Here is an 18,827-nt window from a genome sequence, read left to right as displayed (position 1 = left end):
AGACCACACTCTTTGGGCTTCCACATTCTCTTCACCCCCACTGCTACACTGGTGGAGATGGAAGCCTTACATGGAGACTACAAGCCCCTCTGTGACTTGTGCAAGATTAGGATTCTGGAAGGACTAAATGTTGGAAAAACTCTTATAGGCATTGGCCTAGGCAAAGAATTTATAAAGAGGACCCCAAAGGCAATCACAGCAACAGCAAAGATAAATAAATGGGATCTTATCAAATTAAAAAACTTAGGCACAGCCAAAGAAACTATCATGAGAGCAATCAGACAAACTAGAGAACGGGAGAAAATATTCACATGTTGCACAGCCGATAAAGGGCTGATAACTAGAATCTATATACAACTCAGGAAATCAGTAAGAAAAAAATCAAACAAACCTATCAAAAAGTGGGCAAAAGACATGAACAGAAACTGTTCAAAAGAAGATAGACTAATGGCCAACAAACATATGAAAAAATGCTCAACATCTCTAATCATCAGGGAAATGCAAATCAAAACCATAATGAGATATCACTTATCTCCAGTGAGAATGGCCTTTATCAAAAAGTCAGCAAACAATAAATGTTGGCGTGGATGCGGAGAGACAGGAACACTTGAACACTGCTGGTGGGACTGCAGACTAGTGCAACTTCTGTGGAAAGCAATATGGAGATACCTCAAAGAGATACAAGTAGACCTACCATTTGATCCAGGAATCCCATTACTGGGCATCTACCCAAAAGAACAAAAGACATTCTATACAAAAGACATCTGCACTTGAATGTTTATAGCAGCACAATTCACAATTGCAAAGATGTGGAAACAACTCAAGTGCCCATCAATACATGAGTGGATTAATAAAATGTGGTATATGTATACCATGGAGTTCTATGCAGCCACAGAACAATGGCGATCTAGCACCTCTTGTATTATCCTGGATAGAGCTGGAACCCATTCTGCTAAGTGAAGTATCCCAAGAATGGAAAAATAAGAACCACATGTATTCACCATCCAAATGGTTTTAACTGATCAACACTTAAGTACACATATAGTAATAACATTCATCGGGTGTCGGGCAGATGGGAGGGAACAGGAGGGGACGGGTATATAAACACATAATGGGTGTGGTGCACACCATCTGGGGGATGAACATGCTTGAAGCTCTGACTTGAGTGGGGCAAGGGCAATGTATGTAACCTAAACATTTTTACCCCCATAATATGCTGAAATAAAAGAGAATAAGAAAAAGGAAGAAGGATTCTGGAAGGACTGATGGGGGAGGGGCTGTTGGTGCCCTGTGAATGGTGACACTTCAGCGATTAGAGCAATGATCTTTAAAGCTTCTGGTAGTTTGCAAGAAATAATTTCATTAAATTCCTGCTTATAACACTTTGATTTCTAATCTCCCTTGGTATTCAAATAATTTGGATTTGATAGTAGGGTCCCCAGACCCCCACCTTACTGGGCCTGTCTGTCTCCATCAAATGCCATTTTCAGCATGAATAGGAAGAATGTAACTAATTCTATTTACCAACATTCTTGACCTGGGTGTGGTTCATGAAATACCAGTGGCAAGAAAATTTTCAAGCATTTCCTTAGGATGTTGTTGAGGGAACTTTCTGGAACATAGCTATGGCTCCACCCTTACCACAGTTTATTTCATCTCTGGTTTTACTAAGGAGACAAGGGAGGCTCAGAATTGTGCTTCTTGCCACCTCTCCGGACAGAGCCAGTGGCTGTGACAAGGCACTGAAAGGCAGGCCTTCCTTTCTCAGCCCTCATCTCTCTCTAGAGTGCTTGTTTCCAAAGCACACACAGTTCTTCAAGCTACCAACTTTGTGCTTCTTTCCTTTTCTACCAGGCTGTCAGACCCCACACCGTGGACTGCCCACCTCGGGATGTATGCGCAGGGAAACGCCAAGTTTGTCTCCCCGGTGAGAAGAATTGTGGTCCACGAGTACTATAACAGTCAGACCTTTGACTATGACATTGCTTTGCTACAGCTCAGTACTGCCTGGCCTGAGGCCCTGAAACAGCTCATTCAGCCAATATGCATTCCTCCCGCCGGCCAGAAAGTGCGCAGTGGGGAGAAGTGCTGGGTCACTGGCTGGGGGCGAAGGCACGAAGCAGGTGTGTGTGTGAATGAACGGTCATGGCTTTACCTGCACAGCAGGATAACTTGTGTTGCTGTAGTGCTTTGGGGTCCATAGAGCGGGTTTGTGTATATCATCTCTTCAAGCCTCCTGACAGCTCTGAAAGGTTGGATTGGAGGAGGGTTTTGTTATCTCTGTTTTATGATGCTCTCTACCTGCTCCAAAAGAAACAGGGCCCACCTCATAAAGCGGGAGAGGAGGCTGTATGAGCCAGTCAGGATCGACTAGAGAGTATGGGCCCTTTTCAAACTCTGATGGGTTTGCTAGGTTTGCCCCCTTATAGAGGAACAATTCTACCTTATTTTTTGTTTCCTTTTATCCAAAGTGATTCATTTTTAAGACGGAGAGGGCACACACATGCACATCCTGCTGTGCCAGCTCATAGACAACTGTTTGGAAGATTATGTGGGCATATCCTGCACCAGGGCAACCGGCCAAGGGATGAGAGTGGGAGCTGAACTCCAGGCTGCCCTTAGCTCCCCAGACTACAGATTCAGGCCTGGGGGTTATACCAGCCTAGAATTGGTCCACACAGAGGCGATGCTTTTTTACAATTCCTCCACTTAGGGGGGACATCTTTTTCAATATGCACAAAGGTCAGGCTGTATAGTAGGGAAGTCCCTACATCTGCCCTGCCAAGGTTTTCCATGGTCCAGGATTAATGGATGATTCTGAATATATAGTGAAGGGACAAATCCAAAGCCTGTGAATGTCTCCCCAAAGGTTAGTGCTAATACTTTCCCTTGGTCTTCCAGTCACCTCAGAGTCCTTTGCAATCCTTTCCAAGGGCTTAGGACAGATACAGGGTCTGTAATTCATGCACTGTACCCTGCAGCCTCTCTTTGTCATTCTCTAAAGATTCACTGTGGACAGGTTCTCAGATGCTCACTGCTGTCATTTAGTTACTGAAGTAATAATACTCACCACCAGTTTGGGTCCACTGAGGTCTCAAGCTGACCATTTGAACACTTACAGCCTTAGTAGGTTACTGTGCTCAGTGCCTTAATTCAATGATCATATATCACAAGAGGAAAGTGTCTACCCAGCCAATTTATCAGAGGAGTTTTCTTTATAAGCATGAGTGTGTGTGTGTGTGTGTGTGTGTGTATGTTTCTGACTCATCTTAGCCAGGCAGGTTAGAAAGGAAATGAAAGGGCAATACCCAAACTGCTAAGGTTTTATGGTTCCTTGGAGACTCCTGTATATCAGTTATGCTGCTCCATTTAAGGCACCCTCCAGAATGGTAAATATTGGTGATAACTGTTGCTGACTCACCATCCTACAGAAAGCAAGAAGGACACGGTGAGGAGTGTGGCAGAGCGGCCCGAGTGATTGAGTCAGACCTTGGGTTTGAATTCTGCTGATACTTGCTAGCTGAGTGCCACCGGGCAAGGTCTTTAATCTAAGCTTCCATTTTTCCATCAGCAAAATGGGGAAAATAGTAGAATTTACCTCAAAGAATAGCTATGAGGATAAAAGGAGATAATGTGAGTTAATTGTTCAAACGACACCCTGAATAAATATGGTCATTACCATTACCATGATTTCTACTTCTGATGCATTTTCCAGATAATAAAGGGTCCCCTGTCCTGCAGCAAGCAGAGGTAGAGCTTATTGATCAAACCCTCTGTGTTTCCACCTATGGGATCATCACTTCGAGGATGCTCTGTGCAGGTGTAATGTCAGGCAAGAGAGATGCCTGCAAAGTAAGTCATCATATGTTTTCCTTGCCTAATGTGTTTTCCATAAATGCTTTGCCATTTAATGTATATAACACTGGGAAATAGCTAGGGCAGGAATTCCCCTTATCTGAGTTGCCCAGATATTAATTGTATTCCAATTGCCTAAGATCAGGGAGAGGTGTTGAAAGAACTGATTCTATAGAACTCAGTTTTCTAGTCCTGATGTATTCTCCTCCAACATTTAGAGGATGAGGTCAGCATTCATCATTCTGCCATGATTTTCTTAGAACCAGAACTAGAAAGGAAAGCGATACAGAAACACACACGCATGCTGTGTTTCAGGATTGCTACCTATTTCCTTAGCGGCAGCCATTTAACTTCTGAAATTACAAGGGTTTTATTAACATTTACTCACTCGTTGAAGCACAGGCTGGGGAAAAGAGAAGAGGAGTGGGAGAGATGATAGAGAGTACTTGCATGCAGGCCTCTGGGTAGGCCCCGTGATAGTGGTAAAATTGGCGGTTACCTCTTGGTTGACCTTTGACCTTTGGGATGTTTCTCTAACCCTGACAGTCCAATTGATGGAGATCGGCAATATGTGATCACCAAAGAGTAAACAGATGGTTTAGAGGATGAGGAGGATGGGGGAGCTGTTGTCTGTCACATCTTTCCACAATGTGGCCACGATGCCAAAAACTCATTTTATTATAATAATGATTTCTATCTTTTGAGCTCCTATTTTGTGGCAAACACTGTGGTAGGTCTTTCATGTAACTTCATTCAAGTCATTCTTTTATCCTAATTTTACAGAAGAAGAAACTGGCTACAGAGAGAGTAATAAATTACCCAAGTTCTTACAGCTAGTAAGTGTAAATGTCTGAGCTGGGATTTGAACCCTTGCCTCTCTGATGCTAAAGCTACTGTGTTCTGTGTGCCTCCTGCAGCTCGTTGGTTACATAGCTCTGTTCAACATGGCTGTAGGGGTTTACGTGTTAAATTAGATTTAATAGTAGTAGAGTTGGTGTGGTAATAATTAAAACAAACAGCCCAGTTTCCCTCCTAGTCAGAATTTACCTAATTAGGTATAAAATTGTGTGAGTGGGAAACAGGGGCAAATTTGGACTGCTTTCTGGTCTTTGCCATCGACTAAGTTGCAACTTTGCCTACACTCCAAAATAGGAAAGTAAAACCAGACATTAGAATTTAAAGAAGTAATACTGTAGAAATTATGTTTAAACTTTGAATTATTTGAGCCTTTACTTTGTGGAATTGAGATATCAGAAGGGACTCTCACGTGAGTTTGATTTGTCTGTGACAACTGTTGGCCGGTGGTTGTCAGGGTTGCATCATCGGACCAGGCTAACTAACCAGGGTCTCTTTTTCTTTTCTCCATGAGGAAAAACTGCTGAAGTTACATGGCCTAGAGATAGAAGTCAACCTTCTACGATAACTATGCCTCATAAGGTGGTTGTGAGCATTGAATGACCCCCAATAATGCTGGGCACATATCTAGCACTAAATAAATGTTAGTCCTTATTATTATTACTTCTACCACTACTAGTAGTTCTACTACCACTACTGAGGTTTTTTCTTTATTTGAGGGTGAGAGGTGTTTTTTCCTGCTAGAATACTCTAATGTTATTTTTTGCCTAAAGAATCAGGTTTCTTAAAATGAATGCAGATTTGTGATTAAAGGAAGAATAATTCTAAAATGACATTAGAAGTTTCACATTATTTCTGGACACTTCCCAAACTGCATGGTGATTAGCCAAGCAAAAACATGTCAGAATTGGACTTTTGAACACAGTCCGTTAGACATATTAATGATAAAATTTCTGATCATGGGACAAATATGCTTCATACTTCCTTATCTTTCTGTGTAGGGAGATTCAGGTGGACCTTTATCTTGCCGAAGAAAAAGTGATGGAAAATGGATTTTGACTGGCATTGTTAGCTGGGGCCATGGATGCGGAAGACCAAACTTTCCTGGTGTTTACACAAGGGTGTCAAACTTTGTTCCTTGGATTCATAAATATGTCCCTTCTCTTCTGTAATTGTACCAGCTAGATTTTTAACTGTGATTTGTTAAAAATAGATTCTTTAAAAAGAATGTGATAAAATAAATCACTGGATTATTTTCAACTGGAAATGTTAGAGTGTACACATTTAGTATTTATTGAAAGACAGAGAGATTAATGTGTATTCCATAAAAAATTTCCCTGAGGATATTGGTATATTTATTTTTAGGTGTCAAAAGGTCATTGATCCAGACATGGAAGAAACCTAAAGTAATGTCATGAACCAAGCCTCTAAAATAAAATAAGACATAAAAGAGATGTCCTTACTTTATTTTATTATTTAAGGTGCAGATGCTTATAAGGATTTAGGCAAATTTGATTTGTTGAAATAAAAAATTCCAGTAAAAACCATACCTGACTTCAGCATTCTCATGAAATTAAGTGCACAAAAATATCTCCTTAACAAATGCAAATAAAGCAAAACACATTTTGTGACAGAGGAAGTACCTATATTATTGCTTTCCAATCCAATTTTGTCTGACTATATTATAATGGATCTTCTTTAACCATGGTATCTGGTAATGTTGGATACAGAGAAATCAATCAACCAACCAACAAAACTGACAAGTTACCAACAATTACTAAATGTAGAATGAAGCATCATGGTAGTTGGATTGAAAGCACATACATGAAATTCAAAGAAATTGTGGTAATGCTGGTCAGCAGTGAAAAGGCAAAGACATTTTTGTATGATTGTAGTGAAAGGGAAATTTTTCAGAAATATTATCATCATCTGGTTTTGGGTTCTTTTATAAAACCCCAGTGGCCAAGACTTTTTTTATTTTCAGGGCCTTACAATACCTTGCATAGTTGTAAACCTACAGCACACTCTCATATCCTAGTTCATGATTTATTTTGTCTTGATTTAGAGGATTTCACACTCAATCTCAGAATAATCTTTTCATTAACAAGAGCCAGAGTTAACAGTACCACCAAATAGATGAAAACAGCAGAAAAAAGAATATTATTTGTTTTCCCTGGAACAAAATCAAAGGAGTAATAGCAACACTAATATTAAGTAGTATCCAGAACAATGCAAAGAACCTCAGAGAATCTTAATGCAATAGCAAAAGGAGAGAGAGAGCAAAAGGTGTCATTCCTTAGGTCAGATAAAAACACTGAAATTTGAGTATGATTTCCCTGAAACAATGAATATTTTCTAGTTCACAGAACATATTTTGATTTGCTAAAAGACTGTTTCCCTCAGATTGAGAATAAAACATCTTAATGAAATCTTTGGCTATAGGATAGTATAATTCAGAGGGCCAAGTGTACCACTTAATTTACAGGAAGGACTTAAACTTGGAATTCACTGTATAAAAGATCAAATTAGGCTGATAGTTCTTACAATCCAGGTTTATTTTGCCTGGTATGGCTGTGACCTATGTATGAGGCGAAATATATTTTTCACTTCGTGGTCATTTCTAAGGCATAGAATTGGTATTCACGAAACACTAAAAAACCTTTGCATGAGTCTGTATTCTCAATCGGGGGATCAGAGATGGAAGAAACCTAAAGTAATATCATGATCCATTACTTTCATGGAGCGCTAGCATGATCTGTCAGATTTGTTAGGGATGGGTGTTTTGAAACCACACACATGCATACCACTATAGAACCTTGCTAGCACTAATGTGAGTGTACCACATTCCTCAGCAGCACTGAGTAGGGAAAAGGTTGAAAAACATCAACCTAACTCACTTGGATATTTCATGCCAAGATGCCTGTAGAATCTGAGTAATGTGGGAATATCTCCTTCATTCTTGCAAAGGTGTGAATTGAGGCAAATCCATTGGTAATATCACTTTGATGATGTTACTTTATTTTTTGGTTTATATGATAACCATTGGGGAAATTATTTGCTCTTAAAGGAGATGAGGAAAGAAGAGCAATTACTATTAATATAACAAGAAAATCAAAATTGAAAATCTTATGTTGGTTAGCAAATCTTGACAAGAAGTATGTTTTAATTTTCAAACATTATTTAAATTTGACTCTTTAAACAACCTAAAGCAATTGAGCCAATAGTAATTTTAAATTATATTAAAGAGAACTATTGGTGAGATAATAGTACTCTTTAAAAAGCTACCCTTATAGAAGTAAATTCTGAAGAAATTGCAAAAACACATCTAGGTAGAGTATGGTTCCTCATTCACAACTGTTTAGTTTTCATCAAAAATTGTTTAATCTAAAACTGGTTGTACCTCCAGGGAAAACACTTCTTTCTAACTCATTCTGAATCCCTAGTTTGGAGTCAAACAGGCAGGATAAAAAAGTCCTCAGGTAATGGTTGGGACTCTCATCTGCATTCTAGGTCAGCTGTCTGGAGATTAAGAAATTTGCAGTTATCAGAAACAGGAACATGTTGCAGTAATTTTGGGAGGTATCGGTAAGTGCCAGTGATCAGGAAAATATGACAGGACAGGAAGAAAAATCAATACCAAAAGAAAACATTGAATCCAGGGTTAGTGCTGGGTGCTAAGGATTGGAGGTGGGTGGGTATTAGTTACAAAGATACAGTCATAGAGAGTAAGGAACCATTTACTGAGACCTTTCTATTTTTCAGGAACAGGAATAAATGTTTCACTTTAATTACTTTATTCAATTCTCCTCACTCTGCTGGGTAAGAATCATTTTATGGGGAAAGAGTCTCATAGACATTAAATAACTTGCCCAAGAACACACAGACAATGAGTGTCTAAATTTGATCCTGGTTTTACTTGCTTTAAAAATCTATGCTCCTTCTATGGTACCCTAGGGACAAGGGTTAGGTATATGGAATTTTGGAAATATATCCAAGTCTAGATTAGAGAATACATACACCTTGCTTTACAGTACTCAAAAGGCATTAGGATGTGTGTTTCAGAGAGTGTGACAGGAACAGTTGCTTTTTAATTCTCTGGGCAAGCGAAGCAGATTTTAGGTATGTGTGCATGGAGAAACTAGGCTTGGAAGACAGCCACAATCCATCTGACAGGAGAAGGAATCTCCCATTGAGATTGAGCTCCTGCAACCTAATCAGGCAACCAGGAGAAAAGTTGTCTGGGCCCTGGGTGAGGATGGGGGGCAGTCAGGGGTTTGAGAGGTTGCCATGCTTCTGGTCAGGTTTGCATCTTTTTGAGACTACAGATCTTGTCAGGAACCACCCCTACCTCCCACCCTGTCCCTACCCCTTCAGTGACTGCAGTTCCTAATCAGTCTCTAGTCCCTTTTAGGCCTAGGGGTGCTAACAGCTTCCTGCTATTGCTGTCCCCTGGGTGCCTCAGCATTTCCTGTTGATTGCCTTAACCCTTGCTCCTTGGTTAAAAAGCCTCTTCCAAAATCCCAGCCAAGAATGCGGCCTGGATCCTGCATGCCCGCAGGACCTGCCTGTTAGAGCCGAGAGAGCAAAAGTTGGTGCAGACAAGCCCCTGAGTCACTGCAGTTAGCAGGAACCCCTTTAGCAGGTGGATGGAGTTGAAGTTCATATGACCCGATAGCAGACAGCAGACAACTGGAGACAGGCTCTCTAGGCAGTGTCTCAACACTAAGCATCAAGGGTGCCAGACTTTTGGACTCAAGTCAACATCTTCTGAAGAAGAGATTATTTGTATGCTTCCTGTCAATGCCCCAAACTGGTCTTAACGTGTGTGTGCTGTGGAAAGTGTGAGAAGCAGGGAGCAAGGCTGCTCTGAACAGAAGCTTGAGAGGTGAGGCCTTTGGACTAACACACACTGTGTTTAGCAAACATAATTCCAGGCTCAGGAAAGAAGAAGTTCTGAACTATGAATAGGGACTCAAGGAGAATGGTGTTTGTGCATACATGTGCAGATGGAGGGTGTGTGTCTGTGGCCCCTCCCCCAAAGATAAATAGTAGTAACCAGCATTTATGAGTGCTTACTATGTGTCAGTCACTGTTCTGAGTGATTTACTTACATCAGCTCTTAATCTTGGCAACAGATACATTAGGGGGCACTCACATTATGCCAGCTTTCCACGGGGAGACACTCTGGCACAGAGAGATGAAGCCAGAGGTCTCACAGTTAGGAACCTGCTGAGTAGGGAATAACCCAGGGAGCCTGGTTCTAGGGTCAGCGGTCTCCCCACACCACCCAGCACTGTCTCTGTGCCCGACTCCGGACTTGTAAGAGGAAGTGCGTTCGTGGGTATTATTCATCTTCATATGCCCAGAACGTAGCACAGGCCTGGTACGCGGTCGATGCTTCCTGCTTACTTGATTCAATGAATGAACTTTTTTGCTAGACAGCGAGGACTGGGGCAAACCCCAGTAAGCAACAGCTCTTAGGGGTAGACTGCAGACTTTCTTCCGTGGGACATGCTGCCAGGCCCCTCCTTTCCTTGCCACGACCCTAACCCTAGCAGGTTCTGAGCTCAGATGGGTTGTATCTGCTGGAACAAGGAAAGGCATAGCAGGCAGCGCCCTGAACAAACCAGAAAAACAGCCCTCCTCCGCTCGGAGCCCGGCAGGGCACAGCCTAAGCCGCTCTGCCCGGCAGGAGGCCTCGGTGCCCGCCGCGCGCCCGCCCCATCCCGCCCCTTCCTCCCTCCCGCCGCCCGAGGTCTGCGGGCCGCCCCGCCCGATGGGTGGAGTGCGGGCGAGGGAGGCACCCCGGACTCTGCACCCGCAGGTGCGCGGGGCCTCCCAGCCCAGCCGCTCCGACCTTCTCCGCCGGCCCATGGAAGGGGCCCGGCCCCCGCCGCCAGGAGAGGAGCTGGCGCTCTCGGTGCTCGAGGGGCAGCCGGACGAGCAGACGCCTCTCAATGGGGCCGTCCGGGCCACCCGCGCGGCCGGCGGCCCCTGCCCGGCGCAGGTAAGGTCCCCGCGGCGCGACAGCAGTGCACGGGCCCGGCACCCGCAGTTTCAGGTTTCCAGCCAGGCCCCCGGGCGGCACAGACGCAGAGCCTCGGCGGTGCGTGCTCGAATATTCTGGACGGAGCGGAGCGAAAGGGATGGCTTTGGGCCCGAGCACCCCGCCCCCGCCCCCGGCCCCACCGACCTCTCCGACCCCTGTGACGCTTCAGGAATCCTGGTGGTGAGATGTGGCCGCTCTCTCTCCACCGAGAGAAAATCCCCAGGGATAGAGGTGGTTTTTAATAATTACGTAACTTTTAATTTAGTTTTTTTTTCTTTTTCAAGTAGGGAAAAGGAGAATGATAGATTGAGTCTCCTTTCATCAATCTCTTCTGCCTCCCTCTTGCCTTCACTGCCTGGCCACTTCCACCCCCTTTCCCTCTCCCTCCCCCATTACCCTATCCCCCATCTCCCATCCCCCATCAAGGCTCACCATCCCCGGACACTTTCTATCTTCTCCCAGCCTGGCCAAATATTTCATTCTGCAGGAAGAGAGGGGAGAGGGGAGAGAGCAGCAAGAACAAGAGGGGGTAGGGGTGGCGAGGGGTGGGACGTGAACGTGCCCTGCTCAGTGGAAGGGAAATAACTTTCAAAGTTCCTGCCTCAAAGGACTAGACTATGCCCCATCTGCTTTTGCCCCTCTCAGTCCCTAAGGAAGTCTTTGGTGATGTTTAGGCTGAGCTCTTTTCTGATTGAACATTATTCACTCCTAGCAAATGCTTGTAAAACATAAGACCTTTGAATTCCAGACCATCCACCTAATTAACCTCCAACATTGGCTTGAGGTTTGCTGGGTACACAGAACTCCCATATATATATAAAGTTCCAGCCTGATCTTCCTAGGACCCTCTCCTTCACCCCCAACCTTTTGGCTGCCCAGCTGTTGATTTTAGGGATAAGCAGTAAATTCAGATGTTGAAAGTGTTGCTTTTGCTCTGCATCGATTCCTGGAAATACTGTGAAAGTCTGTTTTTATAGGTACTCTGGAGAGTAATTTGGTACCTTACCTTTGAATTAAACAGGAACACCACAAAAGAATGAAGGTTGAACAAAGATGTTCTAATCGCAAGTGCAAGTGGCCATGACTGTGGACTTGCCCTGTGGATCCTTGAGAGCAATGTCTAGGAATGGGAACTGGGAATACTTGCCACAGATTAGATAGACCCGAACACCCCAAAGACTCCACAGTTTGGGGCTGAATCCAGAGATCTGGTGACAGCTTCACAACTAAAAAATGTGTCCCAGGGGCAAGGTTGTCCATGGGGGTAGTGTAATGTGCCAAGCCCTGGGAATGCCTTCTTGAAAACAGTTGAGGAGCAGAACATGCCAAATCCATGTAGGGTATCAGTACTTTATAATTGTTAGCACCTGTCCGGTAGAGATTGCTGTTTCATGTTCTAATGACTTCCTTGTTAGGTATATACAGATATCCTAGACTTCCTTGTATGTTAGCCTTGTGGGCCACTGAGAGGGAAAGCTATCATCAGTGACAGGAGGAGTGACAGTGGAGGGCTCCATGAATACTGGGAGGGCATTGTAGAAACACTGGAACAGGAAAAATTTCAAAAAAGAGAAAAAAACACATCCCCGAGTGTGTTAATCATTTTCTTTGGTTCAATAGAATAAGGTATTTCAATTTGAAAAGTCAATATAGTGTTGATGGAAAACTCAAACTCTGTAAAATGATTTAAAGAGGTTTATTCTGAGCTGAATGTGTGCATCATGGTCTCAAGAGGTCTTGAGAAAACATGCCTGATATGTTTTGGTTTTATACAGTTTGGTTTTATACATTCATGGAGACAGGAATTACAGGTAAAACCATAAATCAATGTATACAAAGTATACATTGGTTTGGCCTGAAAAGGTGGGACATTGTGAAGCAGGGGCTTACAAGGCATAGGTGGGTTTTAGGGATTCTTTAGGTGACAACTGGTGGAAAGAGTTAAGCTTTGTCTAAAGACCTGGAGTTGGTAGAAAGGAATACTTAAGATGGGGGTCTGCTGGAGTGGAGTTAAGAGAAGGGGGTTTTCTATCTGTCCCGTGCTGCTACACTGGAATCAGGTTGGAATGTAAGCCACCTTATATTACATTAATAAAAACTCATTTAATGAGATTTTATTGTTTGTAAGCATGGCTCACCAGGCCTCTCAGAAAGGAATCTGGGCAAGAGAAAAAAGATCAGAATTCAGTCCTCATTAGGGTCATTAAAAATATTGGCTAGCACAAACACAAGATTCAAACACTTAAGAATTTTGTGTGTAGGTCTCAAACTGTGTGTCAAGAGTTCCAATTTTGAAATGTAGTGTAAGTCCATGCATTTTCATTAACCGTATGTTTTATACCTGTCATGTGACAACACTTGTGATGCATAAATGCATTTGAGTATCACAAAAAACTCAAGAGGAAGGTGTCAGTATTCTGATTTGTCAGGTAGAGGAATGGAGGGAAGAAACTGAGGCTCAGAGGAGCGACTGAAATGCTCAAGTTCACTCAGTGGTGCCTCTGAAGCTTAAACTCAGTTTTTTTAGGTCTCAAACCTATGCTGTTTCTGTTGATCTGTTTTATCTATCAACAGATAATTGAAATATATATCATATATAACTTATTTACGGTTGCCTAAATTATAAATTATATATTACTGATTTCTGTAAGTTAGGTAATTTAAGTGAAATAGCAGTTGAGTGTCACATCTGGAATGACGAGGGAGTTGCAGGTGGATGGGTGAGCGGGTAGATGAGTGAGGAGTAGGGTGTGGGATCACTGGGAAGAACACATCTCATATCATATCGTGGGTATCTACCTATTTGGAAGAGCTGGGCCGAGAGAGTGTACAAAGGCAGTAGAGAGAACTGCTTTCCCTTTCTTGATCCGGGTGAGGGGATTCGGAGAAAGGAATGTAAGCCACTGAACTCCACTTTGCCTGCCATGGCTGTAAACATGGCAATATCATTGGGTCAAAAGTGAAAAAGAAATTATGGATAATAAAGTGAGACCGGTTTTCTTTTATGGCTCATTACATGGGCTCTGACCCAGTTTTCACATAGAAGTCCTAGAGACATTTTAAGTGATGGCAGCATCATTAGAATAATAATAAACCAGTAAATTGCTAGTTTTGAGGCAAGCAAGACTTATTTGAATGGGCTCGCTGAAAATTAGCCCATTGCTGTATGTTGTTCAGTCCAGGACAAGAACTGGCTCTTCTGTGCTTGGATCAAACAACAGGTGGATTAAATCCCACCATGAAGATTATAAAGAACAAATTTTTCTATGTGCTAAGAAATTTTTCCCTAATCTCTATAATATCTGCTCCTGACTGAGCCACAGAGAAGAAAAGCTTTTTGGATCGAAGAGATGGATAGTCCTGCCATTGTTACGGGATCCTGTGTCCTGTATTTAGACTTTTACCTGAGGAGAGATGTGAGTATTGGGGGAATGTTCAGACGAAAGCTATGAAAATTCTTGAGCCATATAATGCAATCACAGAATGTGAGGTGCAGTTTGCAAAGATCTCTGGAAGGTGCCTTGCAGAAGAACCTGTGTGTGGCCTCTCTTCACGACCTAGAACCAGGGCAAGAGAGAATGAAGAAGGCAGTGAAGGAGGCAGTGTGTCTTCGTGATCCAGTTTTGAGAGGAGGCTCAGACAGCACAGGTAGCAGACACCTACTATAGCAGAGGTTCTTTGCTGTCAGGTCACATTGGAATCTTCTAGGGGCACCTCTAAAAAGCACTATTCCTCAGTTGATTCTAATGAGCAGACAGCTGAGAAGCACTGTATGCTCTGTTGTTTGGTTGGGAGTAGCTGACAGACCATTTTATAATGACTTAAAATCTATGAAGATTAGTCATGCAAGGGACAGTGGCCAGTGGCCTTGGTTTTAGGCCTGAGGACAGGTCAGTGAAGGGCAGTGTAGGATGGCAGCCTTGGGCTGGACAAGAAGAGGCATTCCCTGCAGACAAGTGCTGTGTCATTTTGAGCTGAGTTCCTCTAGGAAGTCACAGAGTAATTAGTGGCCTTTTTAAGCCAGTAGAGCCCTAATTTATGATCTCTAAGGAACAGCCCAAGTGAGGACACAAAAGGCCAGGGAGGTGCACTGACAATTATTCTGTGGCTTGTTTGAGACTCCAGGTCATTTACTTTTGTGCTAATCTTTATGGTCCCGGCTGCCTTTTGTATAAGGACTGAAAACAGCACATGGTCTTTTGGTCCCAGGAGCTCTGTAAGTTGGGGTATATGTTTCTGTCCCCTGAGAAATTAAAAATTCCTTGTACTGGGACTTTTTTCCCCATGTGTCTTATTAAGCTCTTGGCTTTGGTGGCTTTGGAGAAGTTCTGCAGTCTTTGCGTAGGGATGTGAGGTGGCCCTATCCCTGCACTCCCAAGCCCCAGGGCCTTTATTGCTCTCCTCCACCCATGACAGGCTGGGCCTGAGAGCCAGCGTAGAGTGCTCTTGGCTCCAACGTTCGACCCTTCTTCCTCCAGGACGTCTGAAAGCACATTCTTAAAATTTTTGGAGTCCTCTACAACTAAGCAACACACATTAAATGTCAGTTATCTGTAGGGGGCAAAAGTGTGGACTCTAAGAACAAGGACGTTTAAGAGCCACCCCTGCCTGGATGTGGTTTCAATTTGCCTAGGAAGATAAGGCCAGTATCTGTTTGTATCTGAACATGAAACCAGACAGGGCAGTCAGTGGCAGCAGCAGATGAGCTATGTGGACGGCCCATGAGCTGGGAGATACCACTGAGGGCTGGTGAGAAGGGAGATGTCCACAAAAGGGAGGGATTTGACCTGGCTCCTGAAGGGTGGAAAGCTTCAGACCAGGGGCCTCAACCCTGGTAAAGCAGTTGATTCACTTTGGAAGGTTTAAAGTTACAAGCCAGGGCCTGCTCCCACTTCCCCTACAACGTGGTCCACACCCTAGGTGCCGGTGGGGCCGAGGTATGTGTCCTTAAAATTCTCCCCAGGTGACTCTGATGTGCATCCAGGCATGGTAACCTGAATGTGGACTAACAGTTTCCTTTTCTGATGGTTACCAGCAAAATAAGAATGGGAGAGAAAGTGAGCAAGGTGTAAGTTCAAGAGTGTCTCCTCAAGTGTGTGCTGCTGCCTTGTGGGATAGGTGGACACTCTGAGTAATGACTGAGAAGTGATTGCTCCCCTGGGTCCAGCTCCTAATATTTGTTTAGCTATTAGCAGATGCTTTTTTACCATTATCTCTAGTTTCTGCAACAGCCCCCATGAGCTAGATTTAGTATTTCTATATTTTAAAGTTGAGAACATTGGGGCCTATGAGTTTCAGTAGCTTGTATGTAAAATCACACTGCCTTTAAGTGGTATCCCTCAGATTGGAATCCAGGTATGTCAGATACAGAGACATTTCCCCTCCGTCATAGTCCATTGTTTCCCATGGTCTCCGTTAGGAATTACCTCTTGGTGCAGGCGGAAGTAGAAGAAGAGTGACGGGACCATTAGGGGCAGGTGCAGGCCCCTCCTAACACTCATAACCTGGAGCTCCACATAGTGCTGCCAGGAGGCTGTGGACAAAAGGGAGAGTTCAAGAGTTTTGCAGTGACTCACAGCAGGGATTAGTCCTGGCTAATCCCCCTGAACTGTGTATTTGAAATGGGCTAATGCACACCTTGAAGGATTGTTGGGATTAAGTGAAATAACGCTGGTGCTGGATAAACCATAGCGGTTGTAATTGTTTTCTTTGGCCCCTCTCTCTGCCTCACTGTACCGTTTGCAGCATATTTACTACTGTTTCTTGCATCTGTTCCTTCATTTCCCTTCTCTGGCCTTTTTTACATAGAATCTGGGCCACAGCAGTAGCCTTGTAGCTTTTTCTTAGTGCATCAAATCCAAACTACACATCATTTTTCTCCTAATTTTCAACTCTGCTCTTATGTTCCAAAACCTTCAGCAGGTCACCAGTGTGCACCAAATTAAGTCCAAACTGTTCTGGTAGCAATCAGAACCCTCTCAAGTGTGCTCCAACCTTTCACTTTCTCTAATCTTGACTTTCCTTACTTACCTCTGACACTCACACTCCGATCATCAGACTAGTCTGTTGGCCAGTTCCATTACGAATCAACACTTTGCCTGCTCTTCCCTGGGTTTGGAATGCCTTCAAGAATCCATCTTTCCCAATTCTGTCTGTCCTCACCTCAGAGTCCCCAGAGCATTTTCTTGCTAACTTCTTTGTGAGGTTCCATTCTGCCCTCGTGTATCTTTTTGTAAACTGGATGCAGTAGAGTGTAGCCCCCTGAGGTCAGGATCCTGCAGCCTTCCTAGCCCCTAGCAGATATTCAAAATGTCTGTTGAAACCAAATGACTACCTCACGATCTTCCTCTGCCTTCTAGGCTGACAAAGAAAGCGCCTGGAGCTCCTGCAATAAGAATTTGTTTGGAAAGTGTAAACTGTGGATGGTCATCGCCTCCATTTTTCTGGGTTTCATTGCAGTGATCATCCTAGGCTTATGGCTCTATGGAGGTAAGAGGACTTAAATGGGACAAAACTGACATGTTCTAAGAACTTGTTTAAAGCCTGTGGCTTACAAATGGAAGATGCACTCATTGCTCTTTCATTATTTAGAACATTAATTTAAAACTGGCTTGGAATTTGTTGTATGGGGGTAGATATACATGATTTTTTTTTTTGTTCTTGTATTTTTTTGTTGCTTGTCTTGTAAGCTCCAGAAGAAGTGTGGAGACTGGAGTTTTACTTTATAATTTGCTCATTGGATCTTGAACAGTTTTCTTAAATTTTTAACTTCCTTAAAAACTTTTTACATCTCAATACTTGCTTATTTGAAATTCTTTTTCTTCTTTGTTTAATAAAAACAATTATTGTACTTCATCTAGTATATCTGGTATATTATTATAATGATAAAATAATCAGTAATATATTTGCAAGAGTTTTTTTAAAAACTCTATAGAACCATGTATCTATAAGCTGTCATTATTTTAACTTATTTTAGAAATAACTATTACATTTGTGTCATACGGTGTATAAAAAACTAACATGGTGCTAACTATATACTATATATCTATATACTTTACGTATATTATCTCATTTTGTTATTTATTTTTAATTTAAAAACAGTACAGTTCAGTTACCCATAAAACCTTCTATAATAATATCTTACTATATTTTCTTCTAGTCTTTTTCTTAATTATATTTTTAAAATAATTTGAAATCAGATTTTTTTAATAGTCTGTGGCCTACCTAAAAAACTTTAATGTTATATTGATATCATTTTGCCAAGTCATTAAAAATTCTTTGTGAATATCATTTTTTTATGATTGCATGATGCAATCTTGTACATCATTTTAAAGCCTTTTTTTTAGGTAGTTCCCAATTTTTTAATGAGTATCAGTATTAAAGCTTTTACAATATATAAATACAGCACCCTCCAGTGGGCAATCATTTCAATTTCAAAATAGGAAAGAAGAAACTTGTTGTTATTTGTATGTAGGGGTGTTAGTAGAGAAGGGCTTATCTGGAGCGAGGCTACTCCTGAGCTTGATCAGGTCTCCATGAGGATTTGGGTGGAGTCGGGCTGTCAGTGACTAAACCAGTCATAGAATGAGGGCAAGGCGGGGGCTCCCTGTGTCTCTCCAGAGAAGTTCTTTGGAATTTTCCTCAGGAAGTACGTTTGCTGTTCACCTCCTGTTCCCCCTTCTCCCCATGCCTTAATCGTCTGTCTTAAGGTTTTTGTAGTCCCTGAAGGCATAGGAAAATTCTGATAACATCAGCCAATCTCCAGATTGTGAGTTTCTCAGGCAGGTACTATGTCTGCTTAGTTACTTGGGGCATTACTTAGGTGGGTTGGATGAGTCTTTGAGGCCATAAGCTGGTTTTAAGGTACGAAGAAGCTAATAAGACATTCTGTACCTCCTCCATCATGCTGAGGACCATAGTTTTGGTGCGAGCATTGATAACTTCCTCTTCACATCAGCTCCAGCATGTGGATGCTGAAACTGAGGTTGAACCAAGCTCTTGTCCTATCACAGCTAATTGGTTCTGTCCTGAAAGTTGACTGATTGATCTTTTGGCATCTGGGGCCTCT

At 42.7% G+C, this 18,827-nt stretch overlaps 2 protein-coding genes across 3 annotated transcripts in view; both read left to right on the top strand.

Annotated features, from left to right (window-relative positions):
* TMPRSS7 (transmembrane serine protease 7) overlaps positions 1-6,137 on the top strand; it is a 35,598-nt gene extending 29,461 nt beyond the window's left edge. For both annotated transcript variants that reach the window (XM_045540310.1, XM_045540311.1), the window contains 3 exons: positions 1,855-2,123; positions 3,716-3,852; positions 5,712-6,137. In XM_045540310.1, the coding sequence (XP_045396266.1) occupies positions 1,855-2,123; positions 3,716-3,852; positions 5,712-5,882 (577 nt within the window). In that variant the 3' untranslated portion in view covers positions 5,883-6,137. The remainder of the gene's footprint in view (positions 1-1,854; positions 2,124-3,715; positions 3,853-5,711) is intronic.
* Positions 6,138-10,513: 4,376 nt separating this feature from the next.
* The window catches only part of C1H3orf52 (chromosome 1 C3orf52 homolog), a 28,289-nt gene continuing 19,975 nt past the window's right edge, over positions 10,514-18,827 (top strand). The window contains exons 1-2 of the mRNA XM_045540309.1: positions 10,514-10,717; positions 17,119-17,248. Coding sequence (XP_045396265.1) covers positions 10,583-10,717; positions 17,119-17,248 — 265 coding nt within the window. The 5' untranslated portion in view covers positions 10,514-10,582. The remainder of the gene's footprint in view (positions 10,718-17,118; positions 17,249-18,827) is intronic.

Source organism: Lemur catta, chromosome 1 (assembly GCF_020740605.2).
Source record: "Lemur catta isolate mLemCat1 chromosome 1, mLemCat1.pri, whole genome shotgun sequence".
In the NCBI taxonomy this organism is placed as follows: Eukaryota; Metazoa; Chordata; class Mammalia; order Primates; family Lemuridae; genus Lemur; species Lemur catta.
The sequence above is the reverse complement of the archived record's forward strand: the minus strand, read 5'-3'. Positions and strand labels throughout refer to the sequence as shown.